General features: G+C 41.5%; 2 protein-coding genes across 2 annotated transcripts; both read right to left on the bottom strand.

The window, feature by feature from the left end:
* Nucleotides 1-1,446: 1,446 nt before the first annotated feature.
* LOC139385055 (sodium-coupled neutral amino acid transporter 7-like) lies at nt 1,447-11,202 on the bottom strand. The gene is made up of 12 exons (XM_071130099.1): nt 11,098-11,202; nt 7,210-7,706; nt 7,027-7,080; nt 6,783-6,927; nt 5,650-5,794; nt 5,427-5,525; nt 3,624-3,681; nt 3,379-3,493; nt 3,106-3,253; nt 2,821-3,020; nt 2,682-2,733; nt 1,447-2,604 (listed from the first exon to the last, which is right to left on the bottom strand). Exons 2-12 carry the CDS (start codon nt 7,462-7,464, stop codon nt 2,487-2,489), a joined length of 1,389 nt encoding a protein of 462 aa, XP_070986200.1. The 5' UTR covers nt 7,465-7,706; nt 11,098-11,202; the 3' UTR covers nt 1,447-2,486.
* Nucleotides 11,203-13,548: 2,346 nt separating this feature from the next.
* Nucleotides 13,549-23,544, bottom strand: LOC139384415 (aspartate aminotransferase, mitochondrial-like). The gene is made up of 11 exons (XM_071129176.1): nt 23,363-23,544; nt 20,583-20,739; nt 17,418-17,546; nt 17,261-17,320; nt 16,851-17,012; nt 16,564-16,668; nt 16,189-16,339; nt 15,900-16,065; nt 15,566-15,716; nt 14,188-15,404; nt 13,549-14,106 (listed from the first exon to the last, which is right to left on the bottom strand). The coding sequence occupies exons 1-10, from the start codon at nt 23,437-23,439 to the stop codon at nt 15,282-15,284; spliced, it is 1,281 nt and encodes a 426-aa protein (XP_070985277.1). The 5' UTR covers nt 23,440-23,544; the 3' UTR covers nt 13,549-14,106; nt 14,188-15,281.
* Nucleotides 23,545-24,792: the final 1,248 nt, after the last annotated feature.

Raw genomic sequence — 24,792 nt, 5'->3', positions numbered from 1 at the left:
TTCCTACATCTGCATTGCTTATTTGGTGTTTTAAGCTGGGTTTCTGTATAGCACTTTGACATCTGCTGATATAAGGTTTTTATAAATACATTTGACTAGTCCATGTGTTTTCCAAATGTGGTACTTACTGCAGGGGTCTGCAATTTTGGGGGGAGGAAAAATATTGGTATTTTAAACACAATTAATGCCATGTTTGAGAACTAACAATTAAAAGCCAGACAGAAAATAAAAACAGGTATTTGGAACATACTCAGATTTTAATTTTTTTGGAGCAGAGACAAAGTATCAGTCATGGCAAAATTGTCTCACTGTAGAATTGCTGGAAATTTGCTTAAACTGCTACATTTTCTTCCAGCTCGATGGTAGAATTGCAGAATTCTTTTACATTTTCTCTACACCACCAGTGGCGACCTGTCATTTAAGCCCCACGTTTTGCAAAAAAATATATAGAGTTAATAAAGCCACATACAAACATGGTCTCTTTGTTTTCTTGAGGAAGGCAGCACCAAAATGCAGGTGTTTCAGCCTAGCTCAGTGCTTTCTGTGGTGGCGGGGCAAGCCAGCAGAAAACATGGAGCTTTGCGCTGTGATTGGCCCTGTTATCATTCATGGGGACACCTCAAATTCTGGCCCCTTGGGCACTGCCATAATTACATAAGTGGCCATCCAAGAAGGCTCAAGGTCATTGGTCACAGATAAAATGAAGTCAAATCACATGTTTACAGTAAATCTTAGTCATGGATCAAGTTGACAATCTACTGGCTAATCCTTGTCATGTGAAAAGAAATAATAGATAAAACGTATCGGTGCTCATCGGCCACTGGGCATAAACATTACACAAGTTGTAAATCGCATATTCAACAATGAGTGTGTTGGTATGGAATCAGTGAGTGGCTGTGTGGTTCCACTTCTGGGATTAAGGGGCTCTTTTTCCAAGTTTAAAATGATAAACATTCAACATTGGCCATGCTGTCAATGACGCATGATTTGTTCCACGCTCAAAACAACTCGGAACAGCGAAAACTTGACTTCCATGAGTTCAAGACAACTGGGAAGTCCGGAATAAATTAGCCCCGACTGGGAAAGTATGTTTTGAATGGTCACCCAACTCGGAATTGTAAATCCATCCTCTTTCTAGAGCTACAACCTGAAGATCAATGACGTCATTATGATTTGACATTGTTTTTTTCCCCAGAGTTCCCAGTTGTTTTGAAAGAACCATAAATTCAGAAAATTGCAGACTTGGATGACAAAATTTGCCCACGAAGGACCGCCACGCCACCTTCCTGTTCAAGTGAGCACAGCACAAGGTCAGTCCATGTATTGTATGCTGCAGCATAAATGATGTAATATGCCAGGGAGATATGTATACTGTAGCTATTCACCTGATAAGACAAGATGTTTTTACTAACATGAGGGTTTAGGACAAAACTATGACAATCTGAATTCAATGACAAAACCATCATGTTTATTAAAATGTAGATTGATAACAGGAGAATTCATAATACTATAAGGCTGCTTATTGTTCAACCAGATTACTAAATTGGTTCAGTTCAGAAAAAAACTATTTCCCTTGGCTCCAATTATGGAATACAAATAAAAACAAAAAGTAATTGAATTTCAAGCATTTCCAATCTCATTCAAGTCATTGTAAAACAGTAATTGCTGCCCTGAGGAACAATCCCTTTGAACATGATAGATTTTTGTTCCTTACCTCTTTCTGTAGCCTAGAGCTAATCTCTCTCTGTCGGTAAAGCACATTTAAAATATCTGTCTTTTTAAAGCTAGGCCCAATACAATCTTTTAACCACAGGAATCAGCCTGAGACCCCAGACTTCTGAAATCTCAAAGGCATTCAAAATCAATTAAAATTATAATACACTTGCCACATTACACAGGTTTCAGAACTACAGTTGAAGGATACGTCTTTAAACCACTTAAACATTGGAATTGTAAAAGTACTATAAAAATGGATGGAAATGTTTGGCCACATTCTTAAAACAGTATGTTCATTACTCATCAGTAACAACACCCATCAGAGTGAGGTACCCTCTCTCACTGCCCAGTTTCTTGAGGGATGGGATGCCACCTGTAGTGCAGTGGTTGGTGTATGCTGGATTTAGTACTGCAGCCCACAACGGGGTGAAAACCCTGAGGACTGTTCCCACAATAAAATGTAATAAAAACAACATAACATTTGCATAATCTTAAAAAAAAAAAAAGTTAGGTCATTGTCAGTGGTTGCGCTCGGGACTCTCGTCCAATCCTAGAGCATCGCTCCATGGGTGACACGAGTGCTTGCTATGGAGCGGTTTCATCGTCAGGGAGACAACGAGACGTGCGGCATGCAGGAGATGTCACAGGAGGGAGTGTGTTTGCATGTGTGTGTTGGATCCTCCACATCCTGATAGAAGTCAATAAAGTTCAGAATAGCAGCATAGACCTGCATCCTCCTCCTCCAACAAAGAGTCTTCCTGGTCAGAATTCTATTGGCTGTCCGGATAGTGGATGAAGTCTTGATAGATTGCATTGACGGTGGTCTGGCCAAAGACGAAAGTGCCGATGGTTACCATGATGACACCATAGACCACCATCCCATGCCAGCTATGGGGAGAGAGAAGATCCGTGTTTAGTAACAGTCGCAAGAGGAGATTATGTACAGGTAGTGAGTCTAGTCTTACCTAGCAGATCGGACCTCTGTTTCTGAGAGCTTTGCCTGAATCAGACACAGACCTGCAGGGAAGAGCAGACATTATATACAGGCATTATGCTTATTGCTGTTATAAAAACACACACAGAATCAGGACAAACTGGTCATACCTGGGAAGACAAAGATGAAGCAGGCTGCCAGGCCTCCGATGAGGGAGATGACTCGGCCAATGTCGGGGATGAAGAGTGCGAGGACGAGTGTGATTGTGAACCACACAAGCGTCTGCAACACCCTGCGTCTCCGCTCACGCCTCACACACAATTCCACCTGCTCGCCACGGAAACGGAGCCATAGCCCCTCCAGCACCGCCCTGAAGAAACAAGTTACACAACAATATAGTACTGAAATTGCATGGGTGGCACACAGTGCTTTGTAGTGTAAGGTTAGTGTCTCACCGGCCACAGAAGTGTAAAATGGGATAGGAGGTGATAACACAGATGACGATGAAGGCCCTTGCGATTGCCACGGCGATGTCATTAGGAGGATATGACATCAGCACATCCTGACTGACGTTAGACCCAAACGACAGAAAGCCACAGACACCTGACACAGGGAGTATGCACTATTAACACATCAACGAATCACACAAGAAATGGGCAATGTCATAAAAAAAACCTGATGCTTCAAAACTGACTATAGAGCCACACACTGTACAAACAAACACACACCTGTGCCAGTGTAGACAAAGAGGCAGATGATCATGCCGACGGTGACCACACCTCCCCAGGGCTTGAGTTCACTCCTTCTCATGCTGTTAAACACTGGCACACTGCTCACATGACACTTTCGAGAAAGTGAGAAAGAGAGAGAGATTGTGAGAGGATGTAAGTAACTTCAAGCATTTTCAATCAAGTAATAGAAATAGCCATATGCACACCCCTGCACATTCATACACACAAACACAGACAGATACCTGGAAGCCAAAGCATATGGTGGGCATGGCGTTCAATACTGCACTCCAGGAGGACGGGCTGTAACAGACACACTGGCTGATTAACACAAACAAAGCATGATGGGAACAGTAGTTTGATGTAGACTGGAGCTTTAATGAAAGTCAGTGGGCTGAAATGCCATTCTGGACTCTATGTCCTGTCTGGCACCATGGGGGTAGGAAACGGGTCTGAATGAGTGGGAATTGTATATGTACAGTACCAGTCAAAAGTTTGGACACACCTACTCATTAAAGGGTTATTCTTTATTTTTTACAATTTTCTACATTGTAGAGTAATAGTGAAGACATCAACACCATGAAATAACACACATGGAATCATGTAGTAACCCAAAAAATTGTTAAACAAATCTAACTATATTTTATAGTTGAGATTCTTCAATGTAGCGACCCTTTGCCTTGATGACAGCTTTGCACACTCTTGCCATTTTCTCAAACAGCTTAATGAGGGATTGTTTTCCAACAGTCTTGAAGGAGTTCCCACATATGCTGAGCACTTGTTGGCTGCTTTTCCTTCACTCTGAGGTTCAACTCATCCAAAACCATCTCAATTGGGTTGAGGTCAGGTGATTGTGGAGGCCAGGGCATCTGATGCAGCACTCATCACTCTCCTTCTTGTTCAAATAGCCCTTACACAGCCTGGAGGTATATTTAGGATCACTGTCCTGTTGAAATACAAATGATAGTCCCACTAAGCGCAAAGCAGATGGGATGGTGTATCGCTGCAGAATACTGTGGTAGCCATGCTGGTTAAGTGTGCCTTGAATTGTAAATAAATCACAGACAGTGTCAGCAGAAAGGCACCCCCACACCATCACACCTCCTCCACACATGTGGATATCATCTGTTCACCTACTCTGCGTCTCACAAAGACACGGCGGTTGGAACCAAAAATCTCAAATTTGGGCTCATCAGACCAAAGGACAGATTTTCAGATGTCTAATGTCCATTGTTCATGTGTCTTGGCCCAAGCAAGGCTCTTCTTCTTATTGATGTCCTTTAGTAGTGGTTTCTTTGCAGAAATTTGATCATGAAGGCCCGATTCACGCAGTTTCCTCTAAACAGTTGATGTTGAGATGTGTCGGTTACTTGAATTCTGTGAAGCATTTATTTGGGCTGCAATATGAGGTGCAGTTAACTCTAATGAATTTATCCTCTGCAGCAGAGTTAACGTTGGGTCTTCCTTTCCTGTGGCGGTCCTAAGACTCAGTTTCATCATAGCGCTTGATGGTTTTTGCGACTGCACTTCTTGAAAAATGTTCTTGAAATCTTCCAGTTTGACTGACCTTCATGCCTTAAAGTAATGATGGACTGTCGTTTCTCTTTGCTTATTTGATCTGTTCATGCCATAATATGGACTTGGTCTTTTACCAAATAGGGATATCTTCTGCATACCAACCCTACCTTGTCACATCACAACTGATTGGCTCAAACACATTAAGAAGGAAATAAATTCCACAAAAAAAAAAACTTTTAAGAAGGCACACCTGTTAATTGAAATGCATTCCAGGTGACTACCTCATTAAGCTGGTTGAGAGAATGCCAAGAGTGTACAAAGCTGTCATCAAGGCAAAGGGCTACTTTGAAGAAGAAACATATTTTGATTAGTAACACTTTTTTGTTACTACATGATTCCATATGTGTTATTTCATAGTTTTGATGTCTTCACTATTATTCTACAATGTAGAAAATAGTTCAAATAAAGAAAAACCCTGGAATGAGTAGGTGTCCAAACTTTTGACTGGTACTGTAGTTCAGTTAGCGTACCTGGTTGCAATGTAGCCGGGGGTCATCTCTTTATCAGGCCAGATGTATTTCAGTATAACCACAATGGTGACATACCAGGTGCCAACAACACTCAGCGCACTACAAACAGGAGAACAGCAGTATCAGACTGACCTGTGTTCATGTAGACTACTGATACAAAGCAGGCTTCAAATTCTAATTCAATCATCAGTTGTAGACTAAAGGGTGATGTGGGAAGGTATACCTGGCGTATTTCTGGAAGCCAATCTCTTTGGGGATGGAAAGAGGCAGAATGACCAGGACAGCAGTCGCACAAATGGTGAACTTACGGTCAATGTACCAGTGACCACCGACCACACCGTCTGGCAAATGAGCTATTGCAGCTATCACTACAGAAAGACAAAGATAGTGAGTAGAGGAAGTGAGAGAAATAGAGGAAAGGCAGCAGAGCAAACAAAACATTCCATTGACTACCGTCTTATTTACAGTGGAATTGTTTTAGTGCTGGCTATCTGATAGCAGGGTCATCATCCATCTGAGACTAACCTAAGGTGGCTTTCCAACCTTTTTTGAAGATATAAAGGAAACGGAAACCTGGTGAAAAAGGCTAGCCAATGCTACAATCTGCAACTTTGAGTGAAACTCCGGTACCCTGCAAACCATGATCTGTATTGTATTTTACACAAGTCAAACGTAATGGAGTCTATGGCATGTTGTTAATGGTTGCCGTTCATTCAAGGACTTATACATGACCGCCTCATTAACCTGATAGCTAGTGAGGTGAGACAGACAGTACCACCATCAGTGCTTATTCACAAATATTCCCATCAGAGGAGGCTGGTTTGATGTTGATGTGTTTTCTTGTATACGGAATATGCCAGATATTGTTGTTGTGGGGAAGGAGCTCATTCTGGAAGTGGGTTACTCTTTTGACTCCTACATAGAGCAGACCTTTGCTGACAAGTTGCTTGTGTGTCAGCTGTCATAGGCAGCTTAGCGGGTTGGAGAAGTTGGTGGGCAATTCTACGGTAACAGAGTGATGTGAAAAATCGAAGTCTTCGCTTTAAAATGTCAAACAAAAAACAATGATTGCAAAGTTAAACAACCCAGAAAACTCTATGCACAAGGCCTACTTTTAACAATTTCCAAAAACACATTTATCTGAAGAACTGCAGATGCAAAGTTTAGTAACCGCGTGCCGTCATTCTGTTACCAAACTTTGCATCTGCACTGCTTTTCAAGTAAATGCATCCATAAGCGTCCAGATATCCGTGTCCTTTTGAATTCTTCGACTGTAATGTGATTTGTGGATTCAAATAAAGTACTTAAAAATGTGTGTGTACACATGTTCATTATCTATAAGTGAGAAACACTCACAGCGGTCCAGCTGGTCTCCAATGACGATAAAGAAGGCGATGCAGGTGCCGAAGGTGTAGACAGCGATGGCCACCTCACAGATTACCCCAGTGACCTTCCCACACGAGGCCCGCACCACCTCCTGGTAGGTGCTCTCATTACTGACCTAGACAAACAGCACAGGGTCACTAGGATGAGTACTGCTGGAAAAGCCCGTCTTAAATTGTAGATTGTGTGTTCATAAGGGGGGTATTAACTTACTAACCTGGGAGCAGTATGCCAGGATCACCAGACCGCTGATGATGAAAATCAGCATGGACTACAACACACAAAAAAAGGAAGTGTTACCGAATACATCCCTGTATATATATGCAGTATTTCTCACTTCTGCTCCTGGAGTGCCAGAGTGTGCAGGCTTCGGTCTCAAAAGTGTGTATGTAGCGCTCACCATCTGTAGCACCACCCCTGCAATCACGCCTCCAGCCATGTTGAAGGCGGCAGGGAAGTTGAGTAGTCCTGCACCCAGCGCAGCGTTCACCACAATGAAGACAGCGGCTGTGGCAGACACCCCTCCACTCCTCTCCCTGTCTGACAAAGGGGGGCGAACGGACTCCACACTGGGGCTCTGCAGTAGCCATGCCCTCTCACCAGCATCTTCACTCCCAGCCTCGGCCCAGTCCCCCGCCTCACTGTTAATCGCCATGGGACACCACCCAGCTGGCACAGCCCCAAAAACACTACCTAAAACACCCCCAAATTCACTCTACTCTGTTCAACACAGACTTCAACACTAAAGAGCTGAGTTGAGGGTATTCAGAGTTTGGGTTGAGAGGTCAGTCTGAAAGTTTGTGGTGGCTCTTGTGACATTCAGGACACAGATGACTGCTTGTCAGTTTATCCTCAAAGTGGATGTATTGTCACCCAGCAGTGAACCCTTAGTTCAATCTGCAACAAGAGAAACACACATTACAGCTTTGGCCTTCTCGACACCTTCTCAGCTCTCTCTAAGTGCTTACTACAACCTGCTTTCCCAGTAGCCTACACGTTCTTGTCAGTGCGTTCTCCCCCCGGTCCCCTGCCTTGTACTGTCGGCTGACCTTGCTTTACACACCAACACCAGAATGTGACAAATAAAAAGACTGAAAATAAAAAAATTTAAAAAATAACAAATAAAAAGACTGGTCAAAAAATGACTAATCACCAGGAATAGGTCTTAATAAATCTGTTCCCAAGTATTCCCACGAATAAAAATAAAAAAAGAGACATGATCGTGTCTCAATGTAATCAAGGTATGAAATTGTTATTTTCAAATACAGTCTCTTTTTGGGCCTAGTTGTGGTCAACTTGCAGTGTTCAAAATTATTATAATTATGTTCCGGCCTCCCGACCAATCGCTCGGACAAAAACAAAAAAAAGCCCCTAGGCTGAATCTAGTTGCCTATCCCTGCTTTACAGCATCCCTCGGAAACACATTCTAAAGAGACATGTAATCATTAGTTTTAGATAGGTCTGATCCCAAGAGATTTTCACTTCATATCCCTGAGAAGGATCACAGTAAAGTAGACTTCAGTGATCAGGGTCACTGTTCTCATGATGACACAGTGTGTCACAGTAGATAACTGTTGTAAACCTCACTCTGTCAGGCGTGTGACCTGCACACTAAAAAGGCTAATTATTAGTGCTTGTCAGAGGCTATGCATTTTGTAGGCATTCATGTAGCTAAGCTATGTCATGGACATGTTGACTGTAAGTCATAAATAAGAATAGGTTATATTGAAATATAAGGTGGATAACAACTTAATCTCACTTCATTTAGTCAAAGGGAAATAGACTACATATCTTACCTCAATTATTTTGTCATTTTGTTTGTGTTGAGGTGACTTGGAGAAATTAATTATAATGAACATTTTCAAACCCTCTGAAGGGGAAATATATCTCCTGCAGGACTTTCTTCAAGACTATATATATTTTAAAAAGGGATAGTTTACCTACATTTATTATAACTTTTTACCAAATTCTTAAAAAGGTGCAATATGCAGAAATCGCTCCACCATTTCCTGGTTGCAAAAATTCTAAATAGTTTGCCTAACTTCAGTTTATGAATCACTACCATCTAAACATACTACTGGTCAAAAGTTTTAGAACACCTACTTATTCAAGGGTTTTCTTTATTTTATTATTTTTATTTATTTTATTTTTATTTTCTACATTGTAGAATAATACTGAAGATGTAAAAACTATGAAATAACACACATGGAATCATGTAGTAACAAAAAAAAATCTAAATATATTTTATATTTGAGATTCTTCAAATAGCCAACCTTTGCGCACTCTTGGCATTCTTACAAGCAGCTTCACCTAAAATGCTTTTCTAACAGTCTTGAAGGAGTTCCCTCATATGCTGAGCACTTGCTGGCTGCTCTTCCTTCACTCTGCAGTCCAACTAATCCAAAACCATCTCAATTGGGTTGAGGCCAGGGGATTGTGGAGGCCAGGTCATCTGATGCAGCACTCCATCACTCTCCTTCTTGGTAAAATAGCCCTTACACAGCCTGGAGGTGTGTTGGGGTCTTTGTCCTGTTGAAATACACATGCGGAGATCATCCGTTCACCCACACTGCGTCTCATAAAGAAACGGCGGTTGGAACCAAACATCTCCAATTTGGTCTCCTGACCAAAGGACAAATTTCCACCAATCTAATGTCCATTGCTTGTGTTTCTTGGCCCAAACAAGTCTCTTCTTTGTATGGGTGTCTTTTAGTAGTGGTTTCTTTGCAGCAATTCGATCATGAAGGCCTGATTCACACAGTCTTCTCTGAACAGGTGATGTTGAGATGTTTCTGATACTTGCACTCTGTGAAGCATTTATTTGGGCTGCAATTTCTAAGGCTGGTAACTCTAATGAACTTATCCTCTGCAGCAGAGGTAACTCTGGGTCTTCCTTTCCTGTGGTGGTCCTCATGAGAGCCAGTTTCATCATAGAGCTTGATGGTTTTTGCGACTGCACTTGAAGAAACGTTCAAAGTTCTTTAAATGTTCCGTATTGACTGACCTTCATGTCTTAAAGTAATGATGTACTGTCGTTTCTTTTTGCTTATTTGAGCTGTTAGTATACGGAAAATAGCCCTATTTGGTAGCCCTATTTTCCTACCTTGTCACAACACAACTGATTGGCTCAAATGCATTAAGGAAAGAAATTCCCCAAATTAACTTAAGAAGGCACACCTGTTAATTGGGGCGGCAGGGTAGCCTAGTGGTTAGAGCGTTGGACTAGTAACCGAAAGGTTGCAAGTTCATATCCTTGAGCTGACAAGGTACAAATCTGTCGTTCTGCCCCTGAACAGCCAGTTAACCCCATGAAGCGGTTGAGAGAATGCCAAGAGTTGTTATCCTAGGCCGTCATTGAAAATAAGAATTTATTCTTAACTGACTTGCCTAGTTAAATAAAGGTAAAATAAAAAAATAAAAATACATTCCAAGTGACTACCCCATGAAGCGGTTGAGAGAAGGCAAAACTCTAAAATAAAATATATTTTGATTTGTTTAACACTTTTTTGTTACTAAATGATTCCATGTAGTGTTGATGTCTTCAGTATTACTCTACAATGTAGAAAATAGTTTTTTTTTTTTTACATTATAATGTAAAAACCCTCTGATGTGTTCTAAAACTTTTGACCGGTAGGGTATATATTTAAGTTCTTGGAAGCTTCTGTACAAAACTGAAAGCTAAAGAAAAAAAACGATAGAACATACTTAGACTTCCTTTCACTGAGAATGACCGATCTATGATTCACATTTCTATGTGAATTTGGTCAACCACCCAAAAAGTTACATGTTGCAGCTTTAATAATTAATTATAATCTCTCAATGTTAATCTCAAAATTAACCAGATTGATGCATTTAGCTATTGAAACGAAAATGTTTTCTTCCGGAGAGGATGCCCACGGACTACTAGTGTTCCCCTTCTGGATTTGGGCTAAGCCCCCAATGTAATCAAATCATAGAAACGCCACTGGAGCTACCTAAACAAAAACAATGACTAGAAACATTAATAAAATACAGAAATTTGGTAGCTTTACTAATAGTCAACTTTGCATATAAAGCAGCTGAATCTTAGATTCAGATCTAGCAACAGGCCTAGAAAATCCCAAATCACAACAATGAATCTGATTGGTGATGTTATTATAGCAAACTGGACACCGCATCATCGTCAGTTGTTGCTAGCTGGCTGATAGTTTCCGAAAGCTGCTACCGACCTCCCCATCTTCATATTCTTTAACCTATTCAGTTGACAATATGAAAATGCATATAATATACTAAAATATTCGATAAATACCTCTCTATTGCATCGCCGATGATTGTTTTTCTCCAACAACCGCAAGCGCTGTGAAATTCCTGCTGAACAAGCAACGATGGCATGTGACTTGTTTGGGATGTGATCATGTGACGATGTAACATTACGTCTTTAAAACGAAGTGCGTGGTGGGAATTGTAGTTTACTGCCACGAGAACAACACAAATCATTCCAGAGAGGGTTTTAAGCAGGGTAGATACTGCAGCAGAGGAGGCTGCTAAGGGGAGAATGGCTCATAATAATGTCCGGAACAGAGCGAATAGAATGGCAACAAACATAAGGAAACCATGTTTTTGATGTATTTGATACCATTCCACCTATTCCTTTCCAGCCATTATCACGAGCCCATCCTCCCCAATTAATTTGCCACAAACCGTACTGCAGATACATCTTTATAAAAAAGAGTATATCGGAGCCGACGTGAATAAAACATTTAAACGTGTTAACCCTCGCAAGGCTGCAGGCCCAGACGGCATCCCCAGCCGCGTCCTCAGAGCATGCACAGACCAGCTGGCTGGTGTGTTTACGGACATATTCAATCAATCCTTATCCCAGTCTGCTGTTCCCACATGCTGTTCCCACATGCTTCAAGAGGGCCACCATTGTTCCTGTTCCCAAGAAAGCTAAGGTAACTGAGCTAAACGACTACCGCCCCGTAGCACTCACTTCCGTCATCATGAAGTGCTTTGAGAGACTAGTCAAGGACCATATCACCTCCACCCTACCTGACACCCTAGACCCACTCCAATTTGCTTACCGCCCCAATAGGTCCACAGATGACGCAATCGCAACCACACTGCACACTGCCCTAACCCATCTGGACAAGAGGAATACCTATGTGAGAATGCTGTTCATCGACTACAACTCAGCATTTACCACCATAGTACCCTCCAAACTCGTCATCAAGCTCCAGACCCTGGGTCTCGACCCCGCCCTGTGCAACTGGGTACTGGACTTCCTGACGGGCCGCCCCCCAGGTGGTGAGGGTAGGTAACAACATCTCCACCCGGCTGATCCTCAACACTGGGGCCCCACAAGGGTGCGTTCTGAGCCCTCTCCTGCACTCCCTGTTCACCCACGACTGCGTGGCCATGCAAGCCTCCAACTCAATCATTAAGTTTGCGGACGACACTACAGTGGTAGGCTTGATTACCAACAATGACAAGACGTCCTACAGGGAGGAGGTGAGGGCCCTCGGAGTGTGGTGTCAGGAAAATAACCTCACAATCAACAAAACAAAGGAGATGATTGTGGACTTCAGGAAACAGCAGAGGGAACACCCCCCTATCCACATCGACGGGACATTAGTGGAGAGGGTAGTAAGTTTTAAGTTCCTCGGCGTACACATCACGGACAAACTGAATTGGTCCACCCACACAGACAGCGTTGTCAAGAGGCTGAAGAAATTCGGCTCGTCACCAAAAGCACTCACAAACTTTTACAGATGCACAATCTAGAGCATCCTGTCGGGCTGTATCACCGCCTGGTACGGCAACTGCTCCACCCACAACCGTAAGGCTCTCCAGAGGGAATTGAGGTCTGCACAACACATCACTGGGGGCAAACTACCTGCCCTCCAGGACACTTACACCACCCGATGTCACAGGAAGGCCATGAAGATCATCAAGGACAACAACCACCCGAGCCACTGCCTGTTCACCCCGCTATCATCCAGAAGGCGAGGTCAGTACAGGTGCATCAAAGCAGGGACCGAGAGACTGAAAAACAGCTTCTATCTCAAGGCCATCAGACTGTAAAACAGCCACCACTAACATTGAGTGGCTGCTGCCAACATACTGACTCAACTCCAGCCACTTTAATAATGGAAATTGATGTAATACATGTATCACTAGCCACTTTAAACTATGCCACTTTGTTTACATACCCTACATTACTAATCTCATATGTATATACTGTACTCGATACCATCTACTGCATCTTGCCTATGCCGTTCTGTACCGTCACTCATTCATATATATTTTTGTACATATTCTTTATCCCTTTACACTTGTGTGTATAAGGTAGTAGTTGTGGAATTGTTAGATTAGATTACTCGTTGGTTATTACTGCATTGTCGGAACTAGAAGCACAAGCATTTCGCTACACTCGCATTAACATCTGCTAACCATGTGTATGTGACAAATAAAATTGGATTTATTGTGTCTAATAAAACCAATGATTCACATAGTAAAATCATGTCCTACACTAGTCCAGTGGTTCCCAACCAGGGGTACTTCAGGGGTACTCCAGCCAGAGCAAAATTCAGTTGGTGGTACAGTAACTTAAAAAGGTTGGGAATCACTGCCGTAGTCCAACGGTATATGTTCAGTTTCTTACATTTAGTTTGACAATATTATTTTTTAGAAAGAACTACAAAATAAGCCCAGTTATTTCAATTCTAGATATGTATTAATTGTTCAGAGAAAGACAACCTATGCTCCATATTGTTTTATTATTTTGCTCTAACCCGAACATGGTGACAGAGCAGATTAATCTTCATGAGTAGACAGCAGAAAGGTGATTCTACCTGCACAATCTGTCTTGCTACAATCAGAAAGACACACACAGAGAAAATGTCCAAAGGCTGATCATTAGAGCAAAACACTGGTCTATACAACTTTTTCTCATATAGAAGTTCTATAACCTCTTGGTTCTGAAACGGAGGGGATAGGAGTCGCCCAGTGATCCAAATAACACTTGTGAAATGCCTTTTCTTGTGGAAATACAAGAGCACCATCATAGGACAGTCTATCCTTTCAAAGCTGCAATTTGTAACTTTTTGGACCAAATTCACATAGAAATGTTTAGTTATAGAGCAGTCATAGAAATGTTTAGTTATAGAGCAGTCATAGAAATGTTTAGTTATAGAGCAGTCATTGAAATGTTTAGTTATAGAGCAGTCATTGAAATGTTTAGTTATAGAGCAGTCATAGAAATGTTTAGTTATAGAGCAGTCATAGAAATGTTTAGTTATAGAGCAGTCATAGAAATGTTTAGTTATAGAGCAGTCATTGAAATGTTTAGTTATAGAGCAGTCATAGAAATGTTTAGTTATAGAGCAGTCATAGAAATGTTTAGTTATAGAGCAGTCATAGAAATGTTTAGTAATAGAGCAGTCATTGAAAACAAGTCTAAGAAACAGTAGATCTGTTCTGTGTACCAAAGTTTCATTTTTGCATCTTACTTTGTTTGGTCCACCAGCTGAAAATACAACACTTTTGGTTATTTAAGATATATTTCACAGCGGTTTAGATGGTACAATGATTCTCTACACATTACTTGTTTTGTCAAACTTAAATTAGGTTAACTATTAGAATTTTAGCAACCAGGAAATAGCAGAGCGATTTCTGTATAATGCACCTTTAAAACCTCATAAACCAAGTGCTTGGGGGGGGGGGGTTAGAGGGACATTCAGTGGGCATTTAAGACTGTCTGGCTGACTGCTCACTCATCAACACTTAGCAAAAACGCAATAGACCCTGCTCTTCATGCAAAAAGCACAAAACTTGTACAGCAATATAATTATTTATATTGAATATGGAAGACAAGATAATGCAAGAGAGAGGCTGAGTGAAAGGACAGAATGATCATACATTGTCCATTTCTAAAGCATATTAAAACATCAATTACCGTATCTCATCTAAAAGTAGTGCCAGACAATCATAACTAATTGTTATCTGGAAAATCTGAGTTTTCTGCTACAATACTGGTGTTGAGGAAAAGTTGAACTTTCACATCCTACATAAAATATGCAATGACAGACAAGAGTTCACAGTTCATACACACAACAGAACCTAAGTGTTGGTAAACTCATCTGTAGCCTGACAGCAATTTGGACCACAGCAGGCAGAGCAGGTTTAAAAGAAAATATTAACCTGTCATTATTAAGCCATTTATTAAGTTAATTAATATTAAACTTTGACATACAATAAATAAGCGTAGAAGACAGACATCAGACCATTTGTCAAATGTAGGGCAGATCATTGGACCATCACTAAACAACCTTTGACATGGTGGCTTCGTTGTTGAGGTCAAAGTTGAACAATTTACAGTCTTAAAGAATGTCCAGCTCCTCTGTAAGGGGTGGGTGGAGTGGGCATTATTATTTTGTTAAGGATTGTGTCCAGCGCCACCGTGCCCCACTGTTTCTCCCAGCATTCTCCTTTTTACTTAGTGACAGCGTGGATTCCATGTGCTAGGTATCCCACGTTACCGGAGGTGACACCTGCCATGGAGATTCTACCATCTTTGGTCATGTATACTGAAAACTCCTTAGTCAGACGCTCAACCTGGGGTAGACACACACAAACACCTGGAGTCAATGCAATTTATCATTATACTAAAACTTAATTCCAACTGATGAATATGACCAACATGAATATAATAAATGTCATAAGGTTATAAGGTACAGGTGTGGATATAAAGAGTGGGTGTGGTCGTTTGTGTGTACCTGTTCAGGCTTGAGGCCTGTGAAGCAGAACATGCCTATTTGGTCGATTACATGCTGCCAGTTGTGAGTGGAGCCCTCACTCTTCAGGTTGGCTGCCAGCTGCTCCCTCATCTTGATGATGCGGTTGGCCATGCCGTGGACCTCCCCCAACCTGTGTAGAGAGAGGTTAATCAGGGGGGGGTTGATGAGGAAACAGAATGGAAGTTGTGTGTAGAGACAGGAGACCACTCCAAAGAGAACTCCGATACCTTCCTAGGCAGTCAGCTAGATTATAAAATCACAGCATCAGTGAAATGGGCAAACAACATTTGTGTGTGTGTGTATATACACTTACCATATTTTATAAAGGTCTGGTGTGTTGAGAATAGTGGCAGCGATTCTGGCTCCATTCATTGGAGGGTTGGAGTAGATTGGCCGGATCAGAATCTTCAGCTGAGACTCCACCCTCTTAACTTCCTCGGCATCGTTACACACCACAGTGAACCCTCCCACTCGCTCGCCTGTCAAAACACATGGGTAAGATACCATACCGGTGGGATTTTTTTTTTTTACCCTTCTAATATGTCAATACCATAGTCTGTGAGTGAGATTTTGTGTGTATGTATATATATAATGAGACCGACCGTAGAGGCCCATGTTCTTAGCGAACGACTGCGACAGGACAATGTTGTGGCCCTGCTCGATGAAGTGACGAACAGCCCAGGCATCACGATCAATATCTCCACTGGCAAAGCCCTGGTAGGCCATGTCAAAGAACACCAACAGGTCCCTTTTCTGAAGGAACAGCAGAACAGGGGAGGAGTTATTATTAAGACTGTGTGTGTAAATAGTTGTCTGGCACAGTAAAGATGTCAGTCTTCACACAAAACACCTGTAGGCACTGGGCAGTAAAGCTCTTCAGCAGTAGAGTCCCAATAGTGACAGAGACTTTAGCCAGTTAGGGCCTTTACAGAGAAATCACCATTGAGGTATTTCATATCTATGGTAAGCACACTCACCTTCACCAGGTCAGCGATCTCTTTCCACTGCTCAGGCTTGGGGTCCACACCGGTGGGGTTATGGGCACAGGCATGCAGCATGATCACACTCTTTTCTGGCATTTTCTGTATCAGAGGGAAAATAGTGTTACACTAACATTCAAATCAGAGTCATGACGGAAATAGACCCCCACACCTTAACCTTATAAAGTCAACATAACAATATAAAAACAGATCACAAGACGTGGTAATGGTCCTCCATGTCAGTGTGGAATCATACAACCCCCCCTTTCCCATCCCTCTCTCACAGAGATGTCATCAAGCGCCCCGTTGAAGTCGAAGCCGCAGGTGGAGGGGTCGTAGTAGCGGTAGGCTTTCAGCTGCATGCCAGCATCTCTGAAGATGGGTGTGTGGTTCCCCCAGGAGGGCTTGGGCAGGTACACGTCACGGGACGCACTGTGGAAACGAGACTAGAGAAAAATATAATGAATTAACTGACTGACACCATACACACTGCGCAGTACTACCGGTATGAAGATATTATTGTTTTATAGAACACAATCATTTGTAATGAATATATATTATAGAGAAGGCAGTCATTTCAGACATGTATAGGCTGGTGCACTGTTCTAGGGGGCTAAGGGCCCAAATGCAACCGTGGCAGTGTAGGTGCATTCATTCTCTTCCTGTTTAGCTGCTAAAAGAGGTGGGTCTTTACCAGGAAGTTGGCTCCGATGCACAGTGAGCCGGTTCCTGAGATGGTCTGGACAGTGATGTTCTGAAGAGAGGAGAGAGATGTTAATAGCATTTCTATCGTTCACTGAACACACCGACAGCAAATGTGCTTCCAAGCTACCACCCACACATCCACTCACCCTGCCACTCTTGAGGACCTCGCTGTCAGCCCCCAGGGCTAGCAGAGCGCAGGACTTGGTGAAGTCCCCCAGACCACCGATGGCCAGATACTCCTTATCCAACTGCTTAGAAGAAATCAGAGCCTCTGCCTGGAGAGGGTCGGGGATGATGGTAGAGAAATAGTGAGTGGGAGGGGAAGTAGAAAGGTTTTTAATGATGACATTTTCTCAGCATCCACTTCATGACTGATCAAAAGCCCTGCCAAATCAGAGCTAATAGCGTAACACACAGTTGGGGTTTAGCAGGGCTGTATGAGATGAGCTCAGAACGACTATGCAGAAATACTGTTGATGTCTAACACATGGGTCTGCTAGAGCCTGCACCTCAAACTTACATACAAAAAGTATGCAAACACACATCCACAAAGTAATAGAGGTTCAATATGGGTATACATTATACGAGTTAAGCTCAGGATGATCGTGCAGAAATTAGAGGTCGACCGATTAATCTGAATGGCCGATTATTTAGGGCCGATTTCAAGTTTTCATAACCATCGGAAATCGTTATTTTTGGACACCGATTTGGACGTTTTGTTTTTTTACACCTTTATTTAACGAGGCAAGTCAGTTAAGAACACATTCTTATTTTCAATGACGGCCTAGGAACGTTGGGTTAACTGCCTTGTTCAGGGGCAGAACGACAGATTTTTACCTTGTCAGCTCGGGGATTCAATCTTGTAACTTTACAGTTAACTAGTCCAACGCTCTAACCACCTGCCTTACATTGCACTCCACGAGGAGCCTGCCTGTTATGGGAATGCAGTAAGAAGCCAAGATAAGTCGCTAGCTAGCATAAAACAATCAATCATAAATCACCAGTTAACTACACATGGTTGATGATATTACTAGTTTATCTAGCGTGTCCTGCGTTGCATATAATCGATGCGGTGCGCATTCGCGAAAAAGGACTGTCATTGCTCCAACGTGTACCTAACCATAAACATCAATGCCTTTCTTAAAATCAATACACAAGTATATATTTTTAAACCTGCATATTTAGTTAATATTGCCTGCTAACATGAATTTATTTTAACTAGGGAAATTGTGTCACTTCTCTTGCAACAGAGTCAGGGTATATGCAGCAGTTTGGGCCGCCTGGCTCGTTGCGAACTGTGTGAAGACTATTTCTTCCTAACAAAGACAGCCAACTTTGCCAAACGGGGGATGATTTAACAAAAGCACATTTGCGAAAAAAAATAACAATCGTTGCACGACTGTACCTAACCATAAACACCAATGCCTTTCTTAAAATCAATACACAGAAGTATATATTTTTAAACCTGCATATTTAGCTCAAATAAATCCAGGTTAGCAGGCAATATTAACCAGGTGAAATTGTGTCACTGCTCTTACGTTCATTGCACACAGAGTCAGGGTATATGCAGCAGTTTGGGCCACATGGCTCGTTGCGAAATAATTTGCCAGAATTTTACATAACATTGAAGGTTGTACAATGTAACAGGAATATTTAGACTTTTGGATGCCAACCGTTAGATAAAATCATTGAACGGTTCCGCATTTCACTGAAAGAATAAACGTTTTGTTTTCGAAATGATAGTTTCCGGATTCGACCATATTAATGACCAAAGGCTTGTATTTCTGTGTGTTATTATGTTATAATTAAGTCTATGACTTGATATTTGATAGAGCAGTCTGACTGAGCGATGGTAGACAGCAGCAGACTCGTAAGCATTCATTCAAAGGGCACTTTTGTGCGTTTTGCCAGCAGCTCTTCGCAATGCTTCAAGCATTGAGCTGTTTATGATTTCAAGCCTGTCAACTCCCGAGATTAGGTTGGTGTAACTGATGTGAAATGGCTAGCTAGTTAGCGGGGTGCGTGCTAATAGCGTTTCAATCGGTGACGTTACTCGCTCTGGTTCGAGCCCAGGTAGGGGCAAGGAGAGGGACGGAAGCTATACTGTTACACTGGCAATACTAAAGTGCCTATAAGAACATCCAAAGGTAAAAGGTATATGAAATACAAATGGTATAGAGAGAAATAATCCTATAATTCCTATAATAACTACAACCTAAAACTTCTTACCTGGGAATATTGAACACTCATGTTAAAAGGAACCACCAGCTTTCATATGTTCTCATGTTCTGAGCAAGGAACTTAAACGTTAGCTTTCTTACATGGCACATATTGCACTTTTACTTTCTTCTCCAACACTTTGTTTTTGCATTATTTAAACCAAATTGAACATGTTTCATTATTTATTTGAGACTAAATTGATTTTAACGATGTATTATATTAAATAAAAAAGTGTTAATTCAGTATTGTTGTAATTGTCATTATTACAAATAAATGTTACATTAAAAAAAATTGTATATATATATATATATATATATATATATATAATTTTTTACATAAAAAAAAATATAATATATATATATAATTTTTTACATAAAAAAAATTATATATATATATATAATTTTTTACATAAAAAAAAATATAATATATATATATAATTTTTTACATAAAAAAAAATATAATATATATATATAATTTTTTACATAAAAAAAATTATATATATATTATATTATATATATAATTTTTTACATAAAAAAAAATTATATATATATATATATATATATATATATATAATTTTTTTTTATGTAAAAAATTATATATATAATATAATATATATATAATTTTTTTTATGTAAAAAATTATATATATATATTTATTTTATTTTTATAAATCGGCCGATTAATCGGTATCTGCTTTTTTTGGTCCTCCAATAATCGGTTTCGGCGTTGAAAAATCATACTCTGTCGACCTCTAGCAGAAATGCACCCATCAGAAACACACAGGCCTGCAACTCCACAAAAGCTTGTATAGTGAGAATCAGCTCAAAAACATGAAACCACCTTCTTCATGCTTCTACGTGTTTGTTAACTGATCCGGTTCTTACATAAAAGGGCTAGTAGCCGTGTGACTAGATTAGCCTTTCCCCAATGCTGAGCCCGGGATTACAAAACAATAAGAGCCGGCGTATCTACTCACCTTTCCTCTGAGGAGTGAGCCTCAATATGAATGGCTGGGTGATAGTGGGGCTAGTTATCTTGTCCCTGTGTGTGTGAAAGCCTGGGTAGTTACACTGGTTGTCATGGTATTCCTACCTTGCGGACACAATCGAGCACAAAGGGTTTGCCGTGGTCGTCCCTGTAGGCCCCCACCCCCAGGTTCATCTTCTTCGGGCTGGTGTCCCTCTTGAAGGCCTCCGACACCCCCAGGATGGGGTCAGGGGGCCCCATCTGCACTCCACCCCACCATGAACTGCAACAGATGGGAGGGGGAGAAACAAACAGAAGCAGCTTAATTTATCATTTTGCAGACTTGTGTTCTTATTTGTTTGATAGTGGACTAGTTTCTTTTTCTAAATCACTCAGTGTAGGCTTATATTTCTCCAAGAAACTGGACTTAAAATAAAAGACTAAAACTCAACGGTAAACAGTTCTATACTCTGCTCAAGAAACGGTTGCTCTCACCCAACCAGAGGAGAGTAGCACCAACCACCCACAGTAGACCAACACTCTGGACTATGACCTGGTGAATGCCTGGTCATCCCCCAGTCCCTGCACAGCGAAAAGCCACACACACACACACACACTACAAAATCACCACTACACACAGCTGAAGTCTGTCGAGGTGAAGGGCCCGGGTTGGATGGCATTAGGGGGAGTCAATAAAAGGGAGGAGATGTACTGCACTAAATACATGAACATCTCTCTCCATCGCCACTACACTACCAGAATGACATCTCTAAAGGGCAGGGGGAGAGTGGTTGAAACAAAGGCAACGATTGGTTCTTTGAAATTCAGAACACATTCATTCATCATATCTTTGGATCCGGTCATTACAGCCTGATCTTCCTTTCACACTGACCCCACCAAGCTGATTATCCATCCAATACTTTACACTTCCCTTTCCACAGCCACACACACGAAGGTCAGGCATTGCAAACATATGCTCTCACACACGAAGCGATTCTCTCCCCTTGTATGGAATGTGTCTTATGAGGAGGAAAGAACAGAAAATTAGCAGGGGCCCAGTTCAGGAACTAATAGAATTACACACACACGACCTTGCCCCTGACCTCATCCACATGACCTCTGAAAGAGGGGCAAGCAGGGCCTCTAATCTTACACATTCCTCTCACTGCTGTACTGGAAGCTATAGGCCTGCTGAGGCTGAACTAGAGATCCATTTAGAACATTGCATGGAAAAAATGTAAGTTCACAGCAAGACTCCCAACAGAGAATCACATGTGTTTTAGACAGCCTACATTTCTATTGGAGCCTTCTGTAATAATGAACTCACTAAAACCGTGTTGTGTCTGATGCTACTCACAAGTGCGTACTGGTACAGTAGTATGCTTTGATATGTCAATGTAGTGGTGAGCCACTATGACGTGAGCAGTGACACTCTGCAGCTCACTGAGATTCAGGTTCAACCGTTGTGTTCAAACACCCTGGAAATCACAGCAATACTTAGAGCCGAATGCTTCGCAAAGGGCAGCAACGCCAAGACCGCAACATGAGAATATAGACAAGAATGACATGACACCCACATCGAGTTTTAGGGAACACACTGAACAAGTCACCTGTCATAGAGCCTGTTTACATAGCATTATAGAACATCCTTATAGAACGCCCATTGTCCAAAATCAAAAAGATTTCAGGTGACTAAAATTGAACACTCAGCTGGTCAGAAACATTGGGACTGCACATTAAAATCAGATCCTCAATCAGTAAAACTGAATACTTGTTATCGGATTCTGACAAATATGTTAGTGAGAGAAAAACCTGGGTATATTATCAGCGAACTACATACACAAAGAATCTTTGTACATTTTAACTTGTGAGATGTCGCGCAAATATAGATATGCTTGGTAAACACTTCATAGGCCAGGGAGTACAGTGACTGAGTCCTATTTTTGCCACGATGACAGCACCAATGAGGGGCCATCCAATGTTGAGTCACAGACTTGAATTTAGCCTGCTAATTGCCTAAAATGCACTTGAATACAGAACGAAATCATTTTTTAATGAGAATAATGTAACTCGGCGCACGGTTTTCTAACAAAACCCGACAGTGATGCAGAGTGTATTTGGTGATGCTTTTCGAACACAGCCTGTTTTCCAGATATGTGAAGCGGTATCTTATAAGTGAGAAACGGAGTTTGCCCTCCAAATGGAAAGAGAAAGGACACCGGTTACTGTCGTCACATCTCAGTAGAAACCGGGACATCCCGTGGCCAATCAACGACCAGGGGCCTGCACACGATAACCAATGATCACGCTAGATTTAGGTTGTTACGGTATGCAAGGGAGATCAAACCGAGAAAATATGTCGAATCTCAAAGGCTAAATGACACTGCGACCCTAAAATATAAAAAAATATTTTAATTAATTTTCCTTTCACGGGAAATACTGAATGGTCACTATATGTTGACAACATACAGATTGTCTGCCACTGAAATCTGAATAATATTTTTACAGAGCCACCAAATAACAGTATCAGTATCCATAGTTGGAAAGTAACCTTGCGAAGTTCGACTGTCAGTGAACTGGTTGAGCCTTGAAGTCTACAAAGTATAACTTGACCAATCCCAAAGATATGAACGGGAAATTTCTGTCACGACAGGCGGCGGATGGATGAATGCGAGTTTCAGTCAGTTAGCAAATGTAATTTAAATATTAGGTAGATAGCTAAACTACGGTGAGAGACGTAAGTGCATGACCGCTTCGGACCCCATTCAGTAAACTTGAAGATAGGCCACTTGAGTCATTGCGGCATGGCTAGCTAGCTAACTAAGTGCTGCTAGCTATTCATTCAATGGCAAACTACCAAAGTAGCTACGTGTCAGACATGACAGTCCAGATATTGCATGTATTACCTGTTACGTGTAGACAAAAGGGACGGGGAGAAAGTCCCAATACTGGAGATCACCTTGCCGGACTTCAACAGAGACATGGTTGAATCGAGGCGCAGAAAAAGCAAAGAGTGATCATATGAATCGGAGGGATAACAGACACACAAGCTTCTTTCTTCTTCGATGAGGTTTAACTGCGGTTGGCGTCCGATAAATGTTGCATTACCGCCACCTACTAGACTGGAGTATAACTCCTTTATCCTTCAAAAATATATACAGTGCCTTGCGAAAGTATTCGGCCCCCTTGAACTTTGCGACCTTTTGCCACATTTCAGGCTTCAAACATAAAGATATAAAACTGTACTTTTTTGTGAAGAATCAACAACAAGTGGGACACAATCATGAAGTGGAACGACATTTATTGGATATTTCAAACTTTTTTAACAAATCAAAAACTGAAAAATTGGGCGTGCAAAATTATTCAGCCCCTTTACTTTCAATGCAGCAAACTCTCTCCAGAAGTTCAGTGAGGATCTCTGAATGATCCAATGTTGACCTAAATAACTAATGATGATAAATACAATTCACCTGTGTGTAATCAAGTCTCCGTATAAATGCACCTGCACTGTGATAGTTTCAGAGGTCCGTTAAAAGCGCGGAGAGCATCATGAAGAACAAGGAACACACCAGGCAGGTCCGAGATACTGTTGTGAAGAAGTTTAAAGCCGGATTTGGATACAAAAAGATTTCCCAAGCTCTAAACATCCCAAGGAGCACTGTGCAAGCGATAATATTGAAATGGAAGGAGTATCAGACCACTGCAAATCTACCAAGACCTGGCCGTCCCTCTAAACTTTCAGCTCATACAAGGAGAAGACTGATCAGAGATGCAGCCAAGAGGCCCATGATCACTCTGGATGAACTGCAGAGATCTACAGCTGAGGTGGGAGACTCTGTCCATAGGACAACAATCAGTTGTATATTGCACAAATCTGGCCTTTATGGAAGAGTGGCAAGAAGAAAGCCATTTCTTAAAGATATCCATAAAAAGTGTCGTTTAAAGTTTGCCACAAGCCACCTGGGATACACACCAAACATGTGGAAGAAGGTGCTCTGGTCAGATGAAACCAAAATTGAACTTTTTGGCAACAATGCAAAACGTTATGTTTGGCGTAAAAGCAACACAGCTGAACACACCATCCCCACTGTCAAACATGGTGGTGGCAGCATCATGGTTTGGGCCTGCTTTTCTTCAGCAGAGACAAGGAAGATGGTTAAAATTGATGGGAAGATGGATGGAGCCAAATACAGGACCATTCTGGAAGAAAACCTGATGGAGTCTGCAAAAGACCTGAGACTGGGACGGAGATTTGTCTTCCAACAAGACAATGATCCAAAACATAAAGCAAAATCTACAATGGAATGGTTCAAAAATAAACATATCCAGGTGTTAG

This window comes from Oncorhynchus clarkii, chromosome 26 (genome assembly GCF_045791955.1).
Source record: "Oncorhynchus clarkii lewisi isolate Uvic-CL-2024 chromosome 26, UVic_Ocla_1.0, whole genome shotgun sequence".
Classification (NCBI taxonomy): Eukaryota; Metazoa; Chordata; class Actinopteri; order Salmoniformes; family Salmonidae; genus Oncorhynchus; species Oncorhynchus clarkii.
Note: the sequence above shows the minus strand (reverse complement) of the source record. Positions and strands in the feature narration are given on the sequence as shown.

Coding starts and splice junctions, on each gene's coding strand:
- LOC139384415 (XM_071129176.1), bottom strand. CDS start 23,439: ATGTCTCTGTTGAAGTCCGGCAAGGTGATCTCCAGTATTGGGACTTTC. Junction 20,740..23,362: donor CTTTTGTCTACACGTAACAG/GTAATACATGCA, acceptor CATCTGTTGCAG/TTCATGGTGGGGTGGAGTGC. Junction 17,547..20,582: donor TGCTCGATTGTGTCCGCAAG/GTAGGAATACCA, acceptor GACCCTCTCCAG/GCAGAGGCTCTGATTTCTTC.
- LOC139385055 (XM_071130099.1), bottom strand. CDS start 7,464: ATGGCGATTAACAGTGAGGCGGGGGACTGGGCCGAGGCTGGGAGTGAA. Junction 5,526..5,649: donor GGCTTCCAGAAATACGCCAG/GTATACCTTCCC, acceptor TCCTGTTTGTAG/TGCGCTGAGTGTTGTTGGCA. Junction 3,682..5,426: donor CCCGGCTACATTGCAACCAG/GTACGCTAACTG, acceptor TGTCTGTTACAG/CCCGTCCTCCTGGAGTGCAG.